The sequence below is a fragment of the Capricornis sumatraensis genome, chromosome 1 (genome assembly GCF_032405125.1).
Source record: "Capricornis sumatraensis isolate serow.1 chromosome 1, serow.2, whole genome shotgun sequence".
Lineage (NCBI taxonomy): Eukaryota > Metazoa > Chordata > Mammalia > Artiodactyla > Bovidae > Capricornis > Capricornis sumatraensis.
Window position 1 is genome coordinate 218,146,924 of NC_091069.1, and position 20,860 is coordinate 218,167,783.

Here is a 20,860-nt window from a genome sequence, read left to right on the forward strand (position 1 = left end):
TGTGTCTATATGAATGTGCCTGTGTGTTAGTGTGTGTAGTTATTTCTGAATGCAGAGGGATTCAAGGAATCTTGTAATCAGATAGTTTGGGTTTTAATGCTGGCCTTCCTTTTTTTTCCCCTGGGATTGGCTATTTAGAAAACTTTGTAGCACATCTGCTCCAATTATATATGCAAATTTTGCTTAAAAGAAGTTTTTGGGTTTTTTCATTTTTATCCCAGTTTTAGATTTTTCTACTTAAAGAATGAGTTTAAGATCTATAGTGCAGTGATTTGAAATGTGGACTAATCAAAATGCCACTTATTTGTGACAGTTACTCAACAATGTTTACATGGTATTTTAAAAAAGGGAAGCTTTTGATAACCAGGAGCAGAATTTGAACGGGGACAGACAATTGTCGAAAAATCGACTTGCGTGGATACTCCTAGGCTTTTTCTTTACCACAGGGAGATCTATTTTTATGTTGTTGGTGGGTTTTTTTTAGCATGGATTTTTTCTCCCCACAAAACCACCTGTCACAGAAATACAGTGCCTGCTTTAAATGCTATACAACTCGATTTCCAACTGGCCGTGGCTGGAAGGTGCCAGGCCTGCTTCAGATCAGCAGGCAGTTTCTCTGAGCCCCTCACCCCTCTGGAGATGGAGACTTTGACCTGAAAGCAGCAAAAACTTGGGGGCGGGGAAGTGCTTTGTTTTCTAGAGAAAAATGTGATCTCTTCCTCCACTGTCCTTTCTTTGACTTGTAGCCAGAAAGCCTTACAGGCTCACAGAAGTCGGACTTCTAGGGACAAAATTAGGACAGTTTGCATGAAATCAGTTGCTCTTTCTTGGCTTTTTTTTTTTCCTGTTTTTGGAAAACAGTTGAGTCTGTAAACCAGTAGTTAGTGAGAGATATAGAGGCTTAAGTGTAAGAATTTGGAAACTGGTGTGGGTTTATGAATTTGTTAGCATACAAAGCAGACTTTCCTTTAAAATGAAATTAAAACAAAACACAGGAGGTAGGTGGCAAGTGTGTACGGTGACTTTAAGAAATGAATGAGACCATTAACAACCTCTACAAATACTTCCTCTATGTTAGTGTGTGTAGCCCACTGTGTAAGTTTCCTGTCAAGGTATCTTTTTAAAGAGGCGACTCTGGATGGGATGTAGGTGAGATCAGATAAAATACAGATGGTCATAAGGCTCAAAATTTAAAAAGTACCTCTTCCCCACTTAGCAGCTAATTACAGGTTAGGGTAAGGGCTTCTCTGGTGGCTCGGAGGTGAAGAATCTGCCTTCAGTGCAGAAGATATGGGAGATGTGGGTTCAGTTCCTGTGTCAGGAAGATCCCCTGGAAGAGGAAATGGCAACTCACTCAAGTGTTCTTGCCTAGGAAATCCCGTGGACAGAGGAGCCTGGCAGGCTATAGTCCATGGGGTCTCAAAAGAGTCAGACACAACCAAGCGACTAACTCACACACAAGTTAGAGTGGATCTGAAATTGTCCTGAGCAGCCCCCAAGGGGACAAATGTTATGGAGACATAGTCAGTAATGGTTAGTTGAAAGTCAGAATTTCATATCTTTTAACTCTTGCTTCAACTGGGATATTTCATATTTTATCAGTAGGGGATGAGACCTTGTGCTGATACCCTAACATACAACTAAGCTAGCAAGCCTTTGCGTCTTTCACTTATATGACTCTGAATTAAGTGCTGTGCCTGGGAAACAGATTGACTCCCACTGCCCACATGCTCAGCAGGTCTGGTGAGAGGTAATGCTGCCTGGAGCTGTGGTTTCCAAACTTAAATGGGACTCAGAATTACCTGGGAGAACTTTTAAAATACAGATTCTCAAGCAACAAGGATTTCTGGAGATGAATGTAGCAGTTTGTACAAAGAAAGCCAAATCTGGGGACCTGTTGCTGCCTTGAGAAGCTGGATATGTCTGAGGACCACACTTGACTTCTGTCTCCTAACAGCTGTGTACATTTTGACCTATGCATGCATGCATGCTCAGTCACTTCAGTCGTGTCTGACTCTTTGCAACCCCTGTAGCCTGCCAGGCTCCTCTGTCCATGGGGATTCTCCAGGCAAGAATACTGGAGTGGGTTGCTACGCTCTCCTCCAGGGGATCTTGCTGACCCAGGGATGGAACGCATGTCTCCTGCATCTCCTGTGCTGCAGAGGGTTCTTTACCGATGAGCCACTGGGGAAGCCCACATTTTAATCTAACCATCAGTCAAATATCAAGCTAGCATTTCGAAGTTAATGTGTAATATAGTCACTTTTTATTTAACATGCCCAGTAGAGATGCTTTTGTGCTTTGACATGAGTGTTCTTATAGAACTAAGAGAAAATATTTTACTGTCTTTAGGGAAGGTTAAGCCTCACTTAAGTCCCCTTGTCCAGTGTCACCAAGGAAACAACCAAGGAGTAAGCAATAAATGAAACTGGCTTTCCAGTTACTAAGAACAGATGTGTGTGTGTTAGTCATTTAGTCTTGTCCAACTCTTTGCAACCCCACAAACTGTAGTCCACCAGTCTTCTCTGTCCATGGAATTCTCCAGGCAAGACTACTGGAGTGGATTGCCATTCCCTTCTCTAGAGGATCTTCTTGACCCAGAGATCAAACCCTGGTCTCCTGCATCACAGGCAGATTCTTTACTGTTTGAGCTACAGGGAAGTCCTACTAAGAACAAATACCAAGGTCTAAATTTTTACTGTGGTAAACAGAGTATTTATAAAGTAATCACAGCTACTGTTTGCATACTCTAAGTAAAAAGAAAAAAAAGTACATGGCCTAGAACAAGAAAACTTTTAAAACTGTGTCAAGTGTTCTTACAAATAGCTGTGAAAAGAAGAGAAGCGAAAAGCAGAGGAGAAAAGGAAAGATATACCATTTGAATGCAGAGTTCCAAAGAATAGCAAGAAGAGATAAGAAAGCCTGCCTCAGTGATCAATGCAAAGAAATAAAGGAAAACAATAGAAAGGGAAAGGCTAGAGATCTCTTCAAGAAAATTAGAGACACCAAGGGAACATTTCTTGCAAAGATGGGCTCGATAAAGGACAGAAATCGTATGGACCTAACAGAAGCAGAAGATATTAAGAAGATTTGGCAAGAATACACAGAAGTGAAGTGAAGTCGCGTCTGACTCTTTGCGACCCCATGGATTGTAGCCTACCAGGCTCCTCCCTCCATGGGATTCTCCAGGAGAATGGAGTGGGTTGCCATTTCCTTCTCCAGGGTATCTTTCCGACCCAGGGATCGAACCTGAGTCTCCCGCATTCCGGGCAGATGCTTTAACCTCTGAGCCACCAGGGAACACAGAAGAACTGTACAAAAAAGGTCTTCACCACCCAGATAATCATGATGGTGTGATCACTCACCTAGAGCCAGACATCCTGGAATGTGAAGTCAAATGAGCCTTAGGAAGCCTCACTATGAACAAAGCTAGTGGAGGTGATGGAATTCCAGTTGAGCTATTTCAAATCATAAAAGATGATGCTGTGAAAGTGGTGCACTCAATATGCCAGCAAATTTGGAAAACTCAGCAGTGGCCACTGGACTGGAAAAGGTCAGTTTTCATTCCAATCCCAAAGAAAGGCAATGCAAAAGAATGCTCAAACTACTGGACAATTGCACTCATCTCACACGCTAACAAAGTAATGCTCAAAATTCTCCAAGCCAGGCTTCAGCAATACGTGAACTGTGAAATTCCAGATGTTCAAGTTGGTTTTAGAAAAGACAGAGGAACCAGAGATCAAATTGCCAACATCCACTGGATCATCGAAAAAGCAAGAGAGTTCCAGAAAAACATCTATTTGTGCTTTATTGACTATGCCAAAGCCTTTGACTGTGTGGATCACAATAAACTATGGAAAATTCTTCAAGAGATGGGAATACCAGACCACCTGACTTGCCTCTTGAGAAACCTGTATGCAGGTCAGGAAGCAACAGTTAGAACTGGACATGGAACAAAAGATAGAACTGGACATGGAACAATGGACTAATTCCAAATAGGAAAAGGAGTACATCAAGGCTGTATATTGTTACCCTGCTTATTTAACTTCTATGCAGAGTACATCATGAGAAACACTAGACTGAAGGAAGCACAAGCTGCAATCAAGATTGCCGGGAGAAATATCAATAACCTCAGATATGCAGATGACACCACCCTTATGGCAGAAAGTGAAGAAGAACTAAAGAACCTCTTGATAAAAGTGAAAGAGGAGAGTGAAAAAGTTGGCTTAAAGCTCAACATTCAGAAAGTTAAGATCATGGCATCTGGTCCCATCACTTCATGGCAAATAGATGGGGAAACAGTGCTTGACTTTATTTTTCTGGGCTCCAAAGTCAGGCAATGGCACCCCACTCCAGTACTCTTGCCTGGAAAATCCTATGGATGGAGGAGCCTGGTAGGCTGCGGTCCATGGGGTCGCGAAGAGTCAGACACGACTGAGCGACTGCACTTTCACCTTTCACTTTCATCCATTGGAGAAGGAAATGGCAACCCACTCCAGTGTTCTTGCCTGGAGAATCCCAGGGGTGGGGGAGCCTGGTGGGCTGACATCTATGGGGTCACACAGAGTCGGACACGACTGAAGTGACTTAGCAGTAGCAGCAGCAAAGTTACTGCAGATGGTGATTGCAGCCATGAAATCAAAGATGCTTACTCCTTGGAAGGAAAGTTATGACCAACCTAGATAACATATTAAAGAGCAGAGACATTACTTTGTCAAGAAACGTCCCGTCTAGTCAAGGATATGGTTTTTCCTGTGGTCATGTATGGGTGTGAGAATTGGACTATAAAGATAGCTGAACACCGAAGAATTGATGCTTTTGAACTGTGGTGTTGGAGAAGACTCTTGAGAGTCCCTTGGACTGCAAAGAGATCCAACCAGTCCATTCTAAAGGAGATCAGTCTTTGGTATTCTTTGGAAGGACTGATGCTAAAGCTGAAACTCCAATACTTTGGCCACCTGATGGGAAGAGCTGACTAATTTGAAAAGACCCTGATGCTGGGAAAGATTGAGGGCGGTAGGAGAAGGGGATGACCGAGGATGAGATGATTGGATAGCATCACTGACTCAGTGGACATGGGTTTGGATGAACTCCAGGAGTTGGTGATGGACAGGGAGGCCTAGCATGCTGTGGTTCATGGGGTTGCAAAGAGTCAGACGTGACTGAGCAACTGAACTGAACTGGTTAGGTTTTTCAGGGGTCAGGCTTGAACTCTGTGTCTTCTGGTGTTCACCTGATCCATGCCACATCCTCTACCTTCATTCCTTATTGTCCTTATTTTATTGTTATTTTTATATACTACTGACTAGAGTTGTCATTCCTATGTGCTAGATAAAGTTTCCAAAAGCTAGACAGTATTTATAGATTTCTAGTATTTGCTAGAAAGGGTCTAAGGAACCACGACATAAAGTCCTTGCTTTTATAGATCATAAAACTGGAGGCAAAGCTGTTGGAAAGACTTAGCAGTGATGAGCCAGTTTGTGGTCTGGGTGGGACTTGAAGGCAGACAGTCCATATGATGAAACAGAATGAGAGTTGCTCTAGGGCCCAGAGCACCTGATTTCAAGCCTGGCTCTGTCATATCCTAGCTTTATGACCTCAGACAGGGTCTTCATTTCTCTGACTCTATAATAAAAGGCAATGAATTATCTCTACCTACTTCATAGAAATATTAAGAGGAATAAGTCACATAATGTATGTCAGTACTCTTAACTCTGGATACACAGTAGAATCCTTGGGAAGTTTCAGCAAATCATCAAACAAAACAGATACTCAGTCCAGTCCCATCCTGAGAAATGCTGATTTAACTGATATGTGGTGGGGCTTTGTGATCAGCACTTTTAAGAAGATCCCCAGGTGCTTTTAATGTGCTACCAGGGTGGAGAACCGTGAAAGAGCCTTGCTGGATGCCAGTGATCTTTATAAATTCAGGTCAGTATTTACTGTGCCTTGGGAATTTTGTTCCCAGATATTCAGTACAATGTCATATCACTAAATAAATGACAGAAGAGTATCCATAGTCTTTTATATATAGATACATATGTGTTATGACAAGCCATATTGTTGAATAGTGACAACAATGTCATTTCTGATCTTATGTTGACATAGAAAACTGTTGACATAGTAGTTGGAACTAAATTTAAAATTTTAAAACTAATTCATATCCCTCTTCCCCATGGGATAACATTGAAACAAAATGAACAAAGCTATATTGTTGTGAATTCTTGTTTGTATTTCATTTGTTTCCCAGGGCTAACAATTATAGAATATAAAATAGGTCTTATTGAAAAGGAAAGTATCATGTGAAAGGCTTTAATAAAATAGAAACAAGGTTCTGACATTTGAAAAATTGCTGATTAATTCATTTCATCCTTTCTTTGACCTAAATCCTCCCATATGTATTTATCAGCTTTGCAAACAGATTGACTTTGTGCATTTAGAGTTTGCAAACAAGTCCCAGAATGTTACTGCTAACCAATTAGTTTCTAAAAGCCTTTCAAATAATCTTATCGTCTCTACAGGAGTGATTTAGGCAATGAAAAAAAAAGTTTGTTCTTCACTGAGAAGAATCATGACTTAATAAGAGTGGAGCTCGCCACGGCTGTTCGTAAGCATACTTATTCATCAGCTGATATTATTTGAGTTTAAGGCCTGATTACTGGAAAGGAAGAGCATTTCCAGTTGAAGCCATTCTTTGTGAGAGCAGTTACATTTTGTATAGAGATCATTTTTGAAAATTCATATCTGTAGTAGGAGATCCGGATGTTAATCAGCTTTTTTTTCTTTCCTCTTTAAAGTTACTCTAATAGGCTTTTGGATTGAATGAGGCTTTCAGCTTATCGAAAGATAAAATAATATTTGTGAAAGCCAGATCAGCTGTTTGTAGACTCATGGAGCTTAGAGGAAAATGCATTTTGAGGGAAGCAGGATAATCAGTGATGCTCAGTGACCCTCTGAAGTCCACACAGCTAGTTAGTGACAGAACCCAAACCAGAGCTCTTCTTGCCAGCCCTCCTTCTGCCCCTAAACCCAGACCAACTATGTCATCCAGCCCAGCAGCAGCGTGTCTCAGGACTCACTGTGTACCAGGTCCCCAAATATGTCTTGGGTCTGTGCTGAGAACTAAGGATACCCCGTACTTCTGCTCTGATGATTTTAGGAAATCTCCCTTTTCCTTCCTTTGACAGAAGCATTACCTGCACCTTTTCCACGTAGAAATGAAATTGTTTTCAGAAACGAATCCGTTTCAACCACACAGCTTTACTCTGATCTGTGGAAGCTGGCAAGAAATCAATTCACATTTTTTGTGTAGTTTTTGGCTGAAAAGATTCTATTGTAGAGGATCTGATAGTTTTTTGTTGTTGTTGTAGGCCCGCTAATGCAGTTTGTTGATCAGTGTCCCAGAATAGATGTGTTTACAAAAGAGAGCAAGTGATATTTTTGTGTGTCCTCAACACAGACATGGCCATGAGACTGTGTGAGAGACTGTCTCAAGGTGACCTTTAGAGCAGAGAATGAGAAGGGCTCCAGGTGTGCTCAGTACTGTTGGAGGGGATTTTGCTTCTTGGCCTTTCAGAGAACAGAGCTAGGAAACACATGCAGCTCCACGCACCCACAGACATACAAATACGTACACAAATACCTGTGTCTCTGTGTATATGCTTTTGTTTACATTTTGTATTTGTTTTTGTTTTGCACTCCTCTCATTCTTTTTAAGTTTGAACATGTAGGATCCTACAAGAGGTGTCACACCTTTCTTTACCCTCATCACTCAATTCTCTTCCACCCTTATAGGTAACCACCTTCACTGTTTTCTGGGTTATCCTTCCTGTATTTCTTTTTGTGATGATGAACAATATTTATATATTTAAAAATTCATATACTTTTTTATTACCCAAGAAGTAGCATACTATAAATTATTTATGCTTGTTTATACTTTGCCTTTTTCACTTATAATTTTAATGTATATAAATTATATCTCAAAGCTATTAAAAAGTCACCATCAGGTGGCATGTATGGCATTCCTAACACAATAAGATTTTCTCTGATTTGACCTTGGCTTAAAGATTTAAACCCAGTTGGATGCCGTGTAGACTAAGTGGAAAGGTTAGGAATCTCCCCTCAAATGACTCTCTTATGATTCTTTAAACCGGAAGTGTATTTTTTAACAGCATTTTCTGCTTGAGGGACTTAGTGAACTGATAACCCCTAAAGAAATTTACTTAATATTTTAAACTGACTGTGGCAGAAATGATTGATTCAATCCCTCTAAAGAGTTGAATTCTAAAGGACCTTATAGACCACTTTGCTACGCCTTTTATTTTACAGATGAGACTTAGAGAGCTTTAAAACTCTAATTATGTAATAAAGTTAGAAATGCAGTCCTCGACTCATCTGTTCTACTCTTTAAATATTTATACTCTTCTGTTAGGCAGTGATTAAAATGATAATTATTAAGACTCTGTAGAAACATGGAAAGCTGTTTATAATACAAATGAAAAAAAGAGCAGCGTGCCAAATGGCCTAAATATCATGATTGCAACCAATATAACAAATTTGTGTTCATATTGAGGTCTGGAACATGACAGACAAAAACGGTATGTGTGTTATGTAATGGGTTAAAGGGCATTTCTCCCTTAATGTTCTCGAACATTGCGGCATTGTATCCAACTAACTTCTTTTCTAAAAATATTAAGGCTACCACAGGGAGAATGTGAAATCAAAGAGACTGTTGGTAGCTGCCTGAATCTGTCAGCTGTATTTGCACTTTCCCCAGATACTTTCCAGCACTGGAAACGTGTGACGAGGTTCTATTATCCTATGCCTCTGACACTCTTCCATTGTTTACCCGCCCCTGGAATTTTGCCTTTATTCCCTTGTTTCTCACCCTGTTTTATGGAATCTACTGACCCAGCATGGCTGGCGAATGACTTTTATAGCAGGCAGTAACCACTGTTACCTATCCCAACTGAATGCAGAATATAAAGAAATTATGCTGACCCTTAAGTAATTTACGGCTTCCCTGGTGGCTCAGATGGTAAAGAATCTGCCTGCAATGTAGGAGACCTGAGTTTGATTCCTGGGTCAGGAAGATCCCCTGAAGGGCATGACGACCCACTCTAATACTCTTGCCTGCAGAATTCCACAGACAGGGGAACCTGGAAGGCTAAATACAGCCCATGGGGTTGCAAATAGTCAGACATGACTGCGCGACTAATACTTAAGTAATTTAGATAACACTGGAATAATATTTTGTTATTATTGTTATAAGATGGGTCATCTAATAATTATTAGGGTTAATTAATGGCTTATCTAATTATTATCTAATAATCACCCATTATCTAAGATGGGTGATTATTACCCAGTGGGATGAGTCCCAAAGATTGAGGGTGCCCCCTCTCTGGTTAGCTGTACAGGACCGTCTGCTATAAGGTTTGAAGAATGGAGCAATAGGTTTAGATGACTTTCAATCTGGTTAAAAAGCAGTTTCAGGAATCAGAGCACTCATTCGTGGATTTGCCTATCATGTGGCTCTGATGCCTGGAAAGTAACCAGAAAGAAAAGAAAGTACTGTGCCATGATGAGCCTGCCTCAGTTCTTTGTGGCTTTGGACCCTGCCCTCTGTAAGAATTCTATTTCTGGTCAGAGTTGCCGCATAAGCTTAAACTTCATCTAAATGCAAGTTCACTAGACTTGTTTTTTTCAAGTTGACTCTAACCATATGATTTTTTTGTGTGCTAGAGAACATCACAGGGAAAGCATAACGCAGCTACATAAACAATTTAAGCATCACGTTGTTTCAGACCCTAGCTCTTCCAAGAACGTTTGGATCATATATACTAGTGCACAGCACTGGATAATGCTAGGGTTTCAGCCCATGACTGAGCTAGTGCGATAAACATGAAGCTAGTGAATATTTAATATACTATTCAAACACACTCCCTCTCCAAGGGGTTGGGTCTCATTTTCTAAAATGTTCAGGTTTCTTTGGATGATGCTTGCTAAGTGGCACATAGTGTTAGCTCAACCAACTGATTAAACTTTTATGTCACTGTGCTTTTCCTGTTAAAAAGTTGAGAATATTCTATCCATAATGGTTTTATTTCAGGGAAAAGAAATGGGACTGTGAAAAGTCCAGGGATAGAAGAGGCAGAGTGAACAGGGCAGAGGGCACTGTGTCTGATATATAGACAGTCCTTCCTACAGGTCTACAGTCCTTGCGTTAGGTCTTTGGTGATACAGTTAAATCAACTTTCTGTTCTGGCATAAACAGTTCACTTTATTCTCCTTTCCCAAGCAGACATCTTCCTGAATTATATCTTTTTTGCCCCCTCTCCTTTGCTTAGAAATATCTAGTGAATCTGTTATTGCCGTTGTATTTAAATCTTAGGTCAGGCATTCCTACCTCTGTGCATCTAGTCTTATCTGACCCCCAAAATCAAATATCCTGTTATAATTGCCTTTTAGGACACTGCACCAAAGACAGCGAACCATCCTTCCCTATCCTCTGATTACACCCATGCTCTTTCCTGTCCTCAAGGCTCCACTGACACTGTTTTATTACCGCATTCTCCTTACCCCCACACGCTGTATTCTCTTTTTGCTATGGACTCCCGTGTATTTTTGTCAGGGCATTTATTTTTTGAAATGTCAATAGTAAAACTGTGATAATAGTGACCATTTATAGTGTTTATTTTGTGCTGGGCACTACTTTCGGTATTTTACATGAATTAACTCATTCAGCCTTCACCAACATTCAAGGGGTGAGTGCCATTATTCCCATTTTATAGACAAAAACCTGGAGACATGTTCTTGTTCAATTGCTGAACAAGTCATGTCCAACTCTTTTGTGACCCCATGAACTGCAGCCCCTGCCAGGCTTTTCTGTCTTGCACTGTCTCCCAGAGTTTGCTCAAGTTCATGTTCACTGAATCTGTGATGCTATCTAACCATCTCATCTTCTGCTGCTTGCTTCTTCTGCCTTCAATCTTTCGGGTCATCCATTTTTTTCCAATGAGTCGGGTCTTCACATCAGGTGGCCAAAGTATTGGAGCTTCAGCATGAGCCCTTCCAATGATATTCAGGGTTGATTTCCTTTAGGATTGACTGGTTTGATCTCCTTGCAGTCCAAGGGACTCTCAAAAGTCTTCTCTAGCACCACAAAAAAATTGAAAGCATCAGTTCTTCAGTGCTCAGCCTTCTTTGTGGTCCAGCTCTTGCATCTGAACATGACTACTGGAAAAACTGTAGCTTTGACTAGACAGATCTTTTTCCTCAAAGGGATGTCTTTGCTTTTTAATATGCTGTCTAGGTTTGTTGTAGCTTTCCTTCCAAAAAGCAAGTGTCTTTTAATTTCATGGCTGCAGTTACTATCTGCAGTGATTTTTGGAGCCCAAGAAAAGAAAATCTGTCACTGCGTCCACCTTTTCCCCATCTATTTGCTATGAAGTGATGGGATTGGATGCCATGATCTTAGTTTTTTGAATGTTGAGTTTTAAGCCAGCTTTTTCACTCTCCTCTTTTACCTTCAACAAGAGGCTCTTTAGTTCCTCTTCACTTTGTGCCATTAGGGTGGTGTCATCTGCACATCTGAGGTTGTTGATATTTGTCCTGGCAATCTTCATTCTAGCTCGTGATTCATCCAGCCCAGCATTTCGCATGATGTACTCTGCATACAATTTAAATAAGCAGGTTGATAACACAGTCTTAACATACTCCCTTCCCAATTTGGAACCAATCAGTTATTTGGTGTCTGGTTCTAACTATTGCTTCTGGATCTGCATACAGGTTTCTCAGGAGACAGGTAAGGTGGTCTGGTATTCTTATCCCTTTCAGAATTTTCCACAGTTTGTTGTGATCCACACAAAGGCTTTAGCATAGTTGATGAAGCAGAAGTAGATGTTTTTTGAGAATTCTCTTGCTTTTTCTGTGATCCAGTGGATGTTGGCAATTTGATCTCTGGTTCCTCAGCTTCTTTGAAACTGAGCTAACACATCCGGAAGTTCTTGTTTCATGTACTGCTGAAGCTTAGGTTGAAGGATTTTGAGTATAACCTCACTAGCATGTGAAATAAACATCATTGTACAGTAGTTGGAACATTCTTTGGCATTGCCCTTCTTTGGGATTGGAATGAAAACTGACTCTTTCCAGTCCTGGGGCCACTGGTGTGTTTTCCAAATTTGCTGGCATACTGAGTGCAGCACTTTCACAGCATCATCTTTTAAGATTTGAAATAGCTCAGCTGGAATTCCATCACCTCCACTGGCTTTGTTCATAGTAATGCTTCCTAAGGTCCACTTGACTTCACACTCCAGGATGTCCAGCTGTAGGTGAGTTACCACACCACTGTGGTTATCCAGGTCATCAAGACCTTTCTTGTACAGTTCTTCTCTGTATTCTTGCCACCTCTTCTTAATATCTTCTGCTTCTTATGGGTCCTTATTGTTTCTGTCCTTTTTTTGTGCCCATCCTTGCATGAAATGTTCCCTTGGTATCTCTAATTTTCTTGAAGAGATCTCTAGGTCTTTCCCATTCTATTATTTTCCTCTATTTCTTTGCATTGTTCATGTAAGAAGGCCTTCTTATCTCTTGTTGCTATTCTCTGGAACACTGCTTTAAGTTGGATATATCTTTCCCTTTCTCCCTTGCCTTTCACTTCTCTTCTCTTCTCAGCTATTTGTAAGGCCTCCTCAGACAACCACTTTGCCTTGTTGCATTTCTTTTTCTTGAGGATGGTTTTGGTCACCACCTCCTGTACAAAGTTCTAAACCTTCATCCGTAGTTCTTCAGGCACTCTGTCTACCAGATCTCATCCCTTGAATCTATTCACCATCTCTACTATATAATCATAAGGATTTGATTTAGGTTATACCTGAATGGTCTAGTGCTTTTCCCTACTTCAATTTAAGTCTGAATTGTAAAGAGGAGCTCGTGATTTGAGCCACAGTTAGCTCCAGGTCTTGCTTTTACTTATTGTATAGAGCTTCTCTATCGTTGCCTACAAAGAATATTATCAATCTGATTTCAGTACTGACCATCTGGTGATGGCCATGTGTAGAGTTGTCTCTTGCATTGTTGGAAGAGGGTGTTTGCTATGACACACACTCTTGTCAAAACCCTGTTAGCCTTTTCCCTGCTTCATTTTGTACTCCAAGGCTGAACTTACGTGTTATTCCCGGTATCTCTTTGACTTCCTACTTTTGCATTCCAATCTCCTATGTTGAAAAGGACTTTTTTTTTTTTTTTTTTGGGTGTTCTAGAAGATGTTGTTGGTCTTCATAGAAATGGTCAATTTCAGCTTCTTCAGCACTAGTGGTTGAGGCATAGACTTGGATTACTGTGATGTCGAATGGTTTGCCTTGGAAACAAACAGATCATTCTCTCATTTTTGAGATTGCACCCAAGTACTGCATTTCAGACTCTCTTTTTGACTATGAAGTCTACTCTACTTCTTTTAAGAATAGTAAATATAATCACATGTGAACTAGATTTGCCCATTCCTGTCCATTTTAGTTTACTGATTCCCAAGATGTTGATGTTCACTCTTGTCATCTCCTGCTTGACCACATCCTATTTACCTTGATTCATGGACCTAACATTCTAGGCTCCTATGCGATATTGTTCTTTACAACATTGGACTTTACTTTCACCACCAGACACACCCATAACTGAGAGTCATTCCTGCTTTGGCCCAGCCTCTTCATTCTGGAGCTATTAGTAATTGCCCTCCGCTGTTTCCCATTAGCATACTGGACACCTTCTGCCCTGGAGGACCCATCTTCTATCATCGCATCTTTTTGTCTTTTCATACTGTCCATGGGGTTCTCTGTGGCAAGAATGCTGGAGGGTTGCCATTAACTCTTCCAGTGGACCACAGTTTGTCAGAACTCTCCACTATGACGCTTCCATCTTGGGTGGCCCTGCAGAGCATGGCTCATAGCTTCATTGAGTTACCCTCGCCCCTCTGCCATGACAAGGCTGCAAGTCATGGAGGGGCATGGAGGCTTTGAGGGATAAAATAATGAACCTGAGCTCATACAAGCAAGTGGAAGATTTGGAATTCTGTCCCAGGCTGTCTGGATTCAAATTGTGTTCTTAACCACAGTTCTAAACTACTATTTGTAAGTTATCTTTTTAGAGGTTTCATTCTTTTAAAATTTAGCTCTTTAAGTCAAAGTCTCCTTGTTCTCTGCTTTACCTCATTATATAACCCTGTGCCTGGAGCAGGGAGTGACTCTGTGAATATTTATTGATGTGACCTGATGTCAGAGGTCAAAGAAATTCTAACAGATTTTTCTGGGTGTTTTGACTTGCTTGGTTAGACTTGATGATTTTATCTTGATAAACTGGCTGTTTTCTGTTCTCCCTCTGACTGTTGGTATGAGATGGTCAGGGTGACTGTCAATAATTTAAATCCGTGACATTTATGACCTAAATGAATGGTGCTAAGTGGTGGGGAAATTTACTAATGTGTGTGAAATCAAATCTCAAATTTTGTTCTGTGCTTCAAAGTAAACATTTTAAATTTACATGCTTTTTTCTTAAGCAGTATTTTATTACTTGCATATTTTATATGTCAGATCAAAGGAGTAAGAGCAACCTGTACTTCACCTTTCTTACAATGTCAAGTCCTAGCAATATATTTAATTTTGCACAGTTTTTTCTTGATTTCTTTGGGGGAAGAAAATGCTCTTCATGGAGGAAATGGTCAAAGTTGGTTATGTTAAAGTTACTTTGAGAACTCTGTGCATACTCTGTTAAGCTCTGGGATCAAATTCTTTCCTGTTTAATATAATGACAAGTTAGCCAAAGAAGCTGAAGTCTAACATTGGAGTTTTGTTTACCACATTTCTTCTATCTAACAGCATGCTGCTTGATAAGATAGGTGCTCAGAGCTAGTTGTTTCTGGTTCTCTAATGGTTACATCTGTGCTGGTGTGTTAGTGAAACAGAAGCAGTTTCTGGCTGATGCAATAAGAAAAGGGCATTTGGAAGAGTATTGTATAACTTGGAGAATCAAGGGGAAAAACTGAATAATTTGCCAGCTTTAGGAAGGGTAGCTGTGACAATTGTAACATCTTGAGTGTCCAACCAGGTGCTTCTCTGAAGTTTTGGCCTTTGAAATGACTCAGTTCCATTTTCATTCAGTGCTCTACTCAGGATTTCTCTTTCTTGGAAGGGAGCCAGATTTGCTCTCCACTTAAACCAGGTGCCCATTTCTTGCTTGGGATGATTCACAGGTCACCATAGGCACAGAAGATGGGAAAATAAGTATTTCTAAAGGAAATGTGGGTACTATTAACAAAGAAAAGGAAACAGACATCAGCAAAAGATGCTCATTGCCATCAAGTTTCATCTCAAAGCAGAGAGTTTAAATGAAAGTGTTAACTTGGATAATAAGTGAGTTGGATTTTACCTGAGTTCAATCAATAAGTTATATCTCTACTTAGAAAATACTGGCAGCCAAATTCCTTAACAAATATTTTATATTTGTGCAAACTTGATTTTTTTTTCTGACCACATTTTAAAATGTTTACTTAGCTGTTTTCAAGCATATACAAAATTATAATATGAACCCATATGCAACTTCAATGATTGTTGAAACATTTTGCCATTCATGTTTTTGTTAATTGCATTTGGAAGCATTAACATAAGATGATTTTATAGTTGGCTGGATAAAAGCTCATGAGATTTAACATAAAGTCTGAAACTTGCTTTATGAATCTATATTCAAGTGTCAAATTATTTATTATTGGTTTTATACCAAAAAGCATGTTGCCAGTTAGAAACACTGTTCAATGGTCATGCATTGTTTATCTAGAAGTAGAATTTTATTTCCATCAGTGAGGCTTTTTTGTGGCTTAAGCCTGATAAAGCAATTCTTTAACAACTCTGTTTTCAGGTTACCTCTTCTCAATTTGTCTCCTGGCTCTTGGAGGCTTGGGGATGTGAATCAGAGGCTTCACTCACAGTGTCTCTGAACAGCAGGATGCACGTGCACTGCGTGAGAATTGACTGTGCTCCAATCTCGTTTGCAGTTGAAAGATGCATGAGCGTAATGCAGTCTGGGACACAGATGATCAAGCTGAAGCGTGGGACCAAGGGGCTCGTCCGGCTCTTTTACCTGGATGAACACCGGACCCGCCTCCGATGGAGACCCTCTAGGAAGAGTGAGAAGGCAAAAAGTAATGCTAGCTTTTGAATTCTTGACTTGACTTGACCCAGTAACACATGGCTTCTATTGGATGGGCTCTGTGGAAGTTGGTAAAACTTTCATAGTTTTACAAGTTTTCAGGGGCCAGTGGTTAGAGAATGTGCAGAGACAGAATAAGTGATGACCATTTTTGCTTTTGTTAATTCATCAGGAAATTTAAATCCATAAAAAGTGTTCTTGTCCACTAGTGCTGTTGAAGGTAATATTTATCCTACATTGAAGACATGTTGTATTTAGTTGGGATATGAGGTTTTATAGCTTGAGGCCTTTTATATTGCTATAAAAAAGTGAAGGAAGTCGTAAATCCAATAGGATTAAACTGTTTTGACATATTCTGTGCACAGTTAACTGACGAATGGATTGACAAAATTGTTTTAATGATATCAAATAAAATAGCTTTGATCTGCGTCCTCCATAAAGCCTCTCTCCCAATCCTACACTTAGTTTCAAGTCCATGTTGAGTCTCCTGGAGCATCTCTCTCATCTGCTCCTTCCTCCTGTTTTGACATGGACCTCCTTCATCCAGGGTCTCTTTTTTTCTGGAGGCCTATGCAAAATCTCCTAACCAAGCTCCATTTGCTAGTTTCTTCTGCCCTGACCAGTGAAGATGCTTTCCTCTTCATGTCACAGATGACCTCCACTAAATTAGGGTTATGTGATATACAAATTTATTCTCACTTAACAAGAAACCCAGAGACTAGCTGGCACCAGCTTTGGGACGTTGAGCGTCTAGTTCTGTCTCTCTGAGCACTCTTGGCTCTCTCCCTTCTGCACTGACGTTGTAATTGAGGCAGCAGCAACATGGCTTCACAACTGACAGGCTTCAGGAAGATGCAGAAAAGGGACCTGCTCTTCCAGTGCTTCCTTTTCAAGAGGGAAGAGCCCATTCCACACCCTTCCCTCAAGCAGAATGCATGTCTCCTTGGTTATAAGTGGGTTATGTTCCCACACCTAAAGCCATTATAGGAGACCGGAGTGGGGCCACCCCAGTGGCTTAGCTGCACCAGAACTTGCCCTGCAATGGTCAGAGGCTCATTTCCCCAAGAGTGGAAAGAAAGAAAAATTGGGACTTGCCATTAAGGCAGAGCAGAGGCATGGATAGTGTATATGGGCAATCAGTAAGATTACAACTTTCTGATTCATGCCCCCAAACAGGCAAGTGAACAAACAGAATGTAGTGTTTAATCCAAAGTAATCCTCTCTGCAAGTGTTCCTCTGACCCGAACCTGCAGTGTTGCGCCACCACCTAAATAATGCTAATCTCTGCACTGTCACTCCAGCTCCTCCTAATCTAGCCTCTAGCTGCCTTTCCAGCTTTGGCTCCCATTACTCTCCTTCCTGAGCTTTTCAGTCCAGCATCTCTGGAGTGGGGCTAATGTTTCTGTATCTTTATGCCTCTTTTCCCTGATCGGCCATCTTGTATTCCCCTCCACCTCTCAAGCCCCGCTCTGCCTTCACCCTTAAAGCTTTCTCTCTATGAATCCAAATCACATTTATCTATGCTATTTGGTTGTCATCAAATGTTTTTTTCCCTTCAATTTTAACTGCTGTCATATGCATATTGTAAAACATCAGAGTCGGCTCTAGGTCTTTGTATGTTTTCCTTGCATAAATGTATAAACTATACATTTGATATATTCATATCCCTCTTTTCTACCAGTCTTCTTGCCTGCTGGGCTTATCTGTCTTCCTATCATAAATTTTAACACTTCCTGACCCAGTGCCTGGGAGGGTATTGTCTGAGTGCCCAGGAGGGTTAAGTAGTACATGGAGAAGGTTACTAGCAGGAAATGATAAAGCTTGTACTGCACATTTGGACTTTTCACTTGTCTAGACAATTCATAGACAATTAATTTTATTTTTAAATCTTAAGATGATTTTACATTTCTTAATCTGCACACATATCTTCACCGGCCAGGTAACTGCACTTTCCTCACTTTCCTCACAGTACTTATTGACTCCATTTACAAAGTCACCGAGGGTCGGCAGTCTGAGATATTCCACAGACAGGCTGAGGGGAACTTTGATCCCAGCTGCTGCTTCACCATCTACCATGGCAACCACATGGAGTCCCTGGACCTCATCACCTCCAACCCCGAGGAGGCCCGCACCTGGATCACAGGCCTCAAGTACCTCATGGCTGGCATCAGTGATGAAGATTCTCTCGCCAAAAGGCAGAGGACCCACGACCAATATCCTCCCTAAAACTTTAATTCTGCACTCTGTATGTGTCTGTGTGTCTGTATGTGGATTAGACTATACTTTTCCCCATAATTTTGAGGCTTAAACCCCCTTTCCTTGCTGTCTTTCTTCTTTACCCTTAGTACCTTTCTGCCCCCTCCTCACCCCCACTCCAAGTAAACGAATGTGTAGAACATGTAGAAATTTAAGCTTACGTGAACTCAGGAGCAAACTTCTTTGGAGGAGACTAGATTTAGCTTCATAATCTGCTAGGTCTCCAAATGCAGCGTAAAGTTTCCTAAGGGAGATGAAGCAAAATGTTTATTTGAGTTAGAGGAAATCCCACTTTGTCATAGAGTCAGTCTAGTTTAACAAACACCTTTTTTTTCTTTTTCAAATTCATAAATTTCATCACAAACTTCCTAAGCGGTGCAGTGGTAAAAATTCCGCCTGCCAAGGCAGGAGACACAAGAGACGCAGGTTTGATCCCTGGGTTGGGTAGATCCCTTGGAGAAGGAAATGGCCACCCACTCCAGTATTCTTGCCTGGAAAATTCCATGGATAGAGAAGCCTGGTGACTCCAGTGCATGAGGTCATAAAGAGTCGGTCACGACTGAGCAACCGAGCACAAACGTCTTACAAAACACTTTTTCGAGTTCCAATTATATACCAGCTGTTAAGTTCTTTCCTCCTTTTTCTCTCTTCTTAATTTAGAGTTTGGAATCTGAACTGATTGATCCTTAAGGGGAAGTTATTTTTTACTTATATTTACCCTGTCTAAGGAAGGATGCTAAAGCTGAAACTCCAGTACTTTGGCCACCTCATGCGAAAAGTTGACTGATTGGAAAAGACTCTGATGCTGGGAGGGATTGGGGGCAGGAGGAGAAAGGGACAACCCAGGATGAGATGGCTGGATGGCATCATGGACTCGATGGACATGAGTTGAGTAAACTCCAGGAGTTGGTGATGGACAGGGAGCCCTGGTGTGCTGCGATTCATGGGGTTGCAAAGAGTCGGACATGGCTGAGCGACTGAGCTGAACTGAACCCTGTCTAAATTGTTCAAGAAACTGGAGTTTCTTGATTAAAATTCTGATTCTCATTCTTGATTAAACCCAATCTTTGGTCCTGCAGCACTGACAGGATAAATGGTTAGTGTGCTTAGTCTGCTGGCACCTCTTCTGCTGGGACCCCCTGGACACGTAACATGCATGGCCTTTCTGGCCTCAGTTTCCTTATCTGTAAAGTGAGGGTGTTAGACTCATTGACTGCTTTGGCTCCCTTCTTCACATTTTGAATGGTCTTAAAATACATGTTTCTCCCTCCCCCTATAGGAATTAGTACTACTTTCCTGCTGTCATTGGAATGTCCACCCTAAGTTTTTTCCAGAGCAGTGGTAGATTTGTGCTGCTAGAGCTATAATCTTCACCCAGGGCACTGTTGAAGTAGGGTGGAAATAGTCAACCCATGAAAGGATGTTGACAGTGCAAAGGTCTAAGCTGGTGAGCCATGATGTTTTCATCAATATTCACAGCATGCAGGTAAATCCAACTGGGATTCATAAGTGAACATATAACAATGAACTTTGTATGCTTTTTTTTTTTGTTAGTTTAGTTCTTAACTCCTTTACATTTGACAAAAAACCAAATAATGAGTGCTTTCTTGTGCAAGCCACAGAACCATACTAACAGTGCCTCAGACAATAAAGAATATTCATTTTCTCATGGACAAGAGACCTGAGGTAGAGTTAATTCAGTGGCTCAGTAATATCATTAGAAGAGATCTAGGTTCTGCCATTCTGAGCATTTGGCTTGGTCCATTAACTGGCTACCTGTTGGTCAAAGAGAACTGCAACAGCTCCAAGCAGAGAAACCTTACCCAGAGGGAGCAAAGTTTCTTCTCATAAACCTCCCCCTCCTTTTTTTTTAGAAGTGAAGAAAAACTTCCCAGGAGTTTCACAGAAGACTACCTCTCATCATTGGCCAGAAATAATATTGTGGGCCCATTTCTAAACCGACTCTGACAAGAGAAATTAACATAACTGGACTTTGATCTCAGGACCCTTTTTGTATTTTTAGAACCTGAAGACTCCAGAGAGTTTTTATGTGGGCTCCATTTACTGATATTTCTCATATAAGAAATTAAATCTGAGAATTAAAAAAAGAGCTCATTAAAAATTACAATAAACTATTACATATAAACATTTTTATGGAAAGTAACTTTTTCAAAGCAAAAGTGAAAGTGAAGTTGCTTAGGCATGTCCAACTCTTTGCTATCCCATGGACTGTAGCCTATCAGTCTTCTCCATCCATGGGATTTTCCAGGCAAGAGTGCTGGAGTGGATTGCCATTTCCTTCTCCAGGGGATCTTCCCAACCCAGGAATCGAACCCAGGTCTCCCGCATTGCAGGCACATGCTTTACCGTCTGAGCCACCAGGGAAGCCCAGTTCAAAGCAAAACAAATTAGT

The 20,860-nt window shown here is 40.8% G+C and overlaps 1 protein-coding gene across 2 annotated transcripts in view; it reads left to right on the forward strand.

The window, feature by feature from the left end:
* Window positions 1–20,860, forward strand: part of PLCH1 (phospholipase C eta 1) — a 228,812-nt gene that overhangs the window by 102,991 nt on the left and 104,961 nt on the right. For both annotated transcript variants that reach the window (XM_068976262.1, XM_068976268.1), the window contains exons 2-3: window positions 16,037–16,183; window positions 18,161–18,403. In XM_068976262.1, coding sequence (XP_068832363.1) covers window positions 16,037–16,183; window positions 18,161–18,403 — 390 coding nt within the window. The remainder of the gene's footprint in view (window positions 1–16,036; window positions 16,184–18,160; window positions 18,404–20,860) is intronic.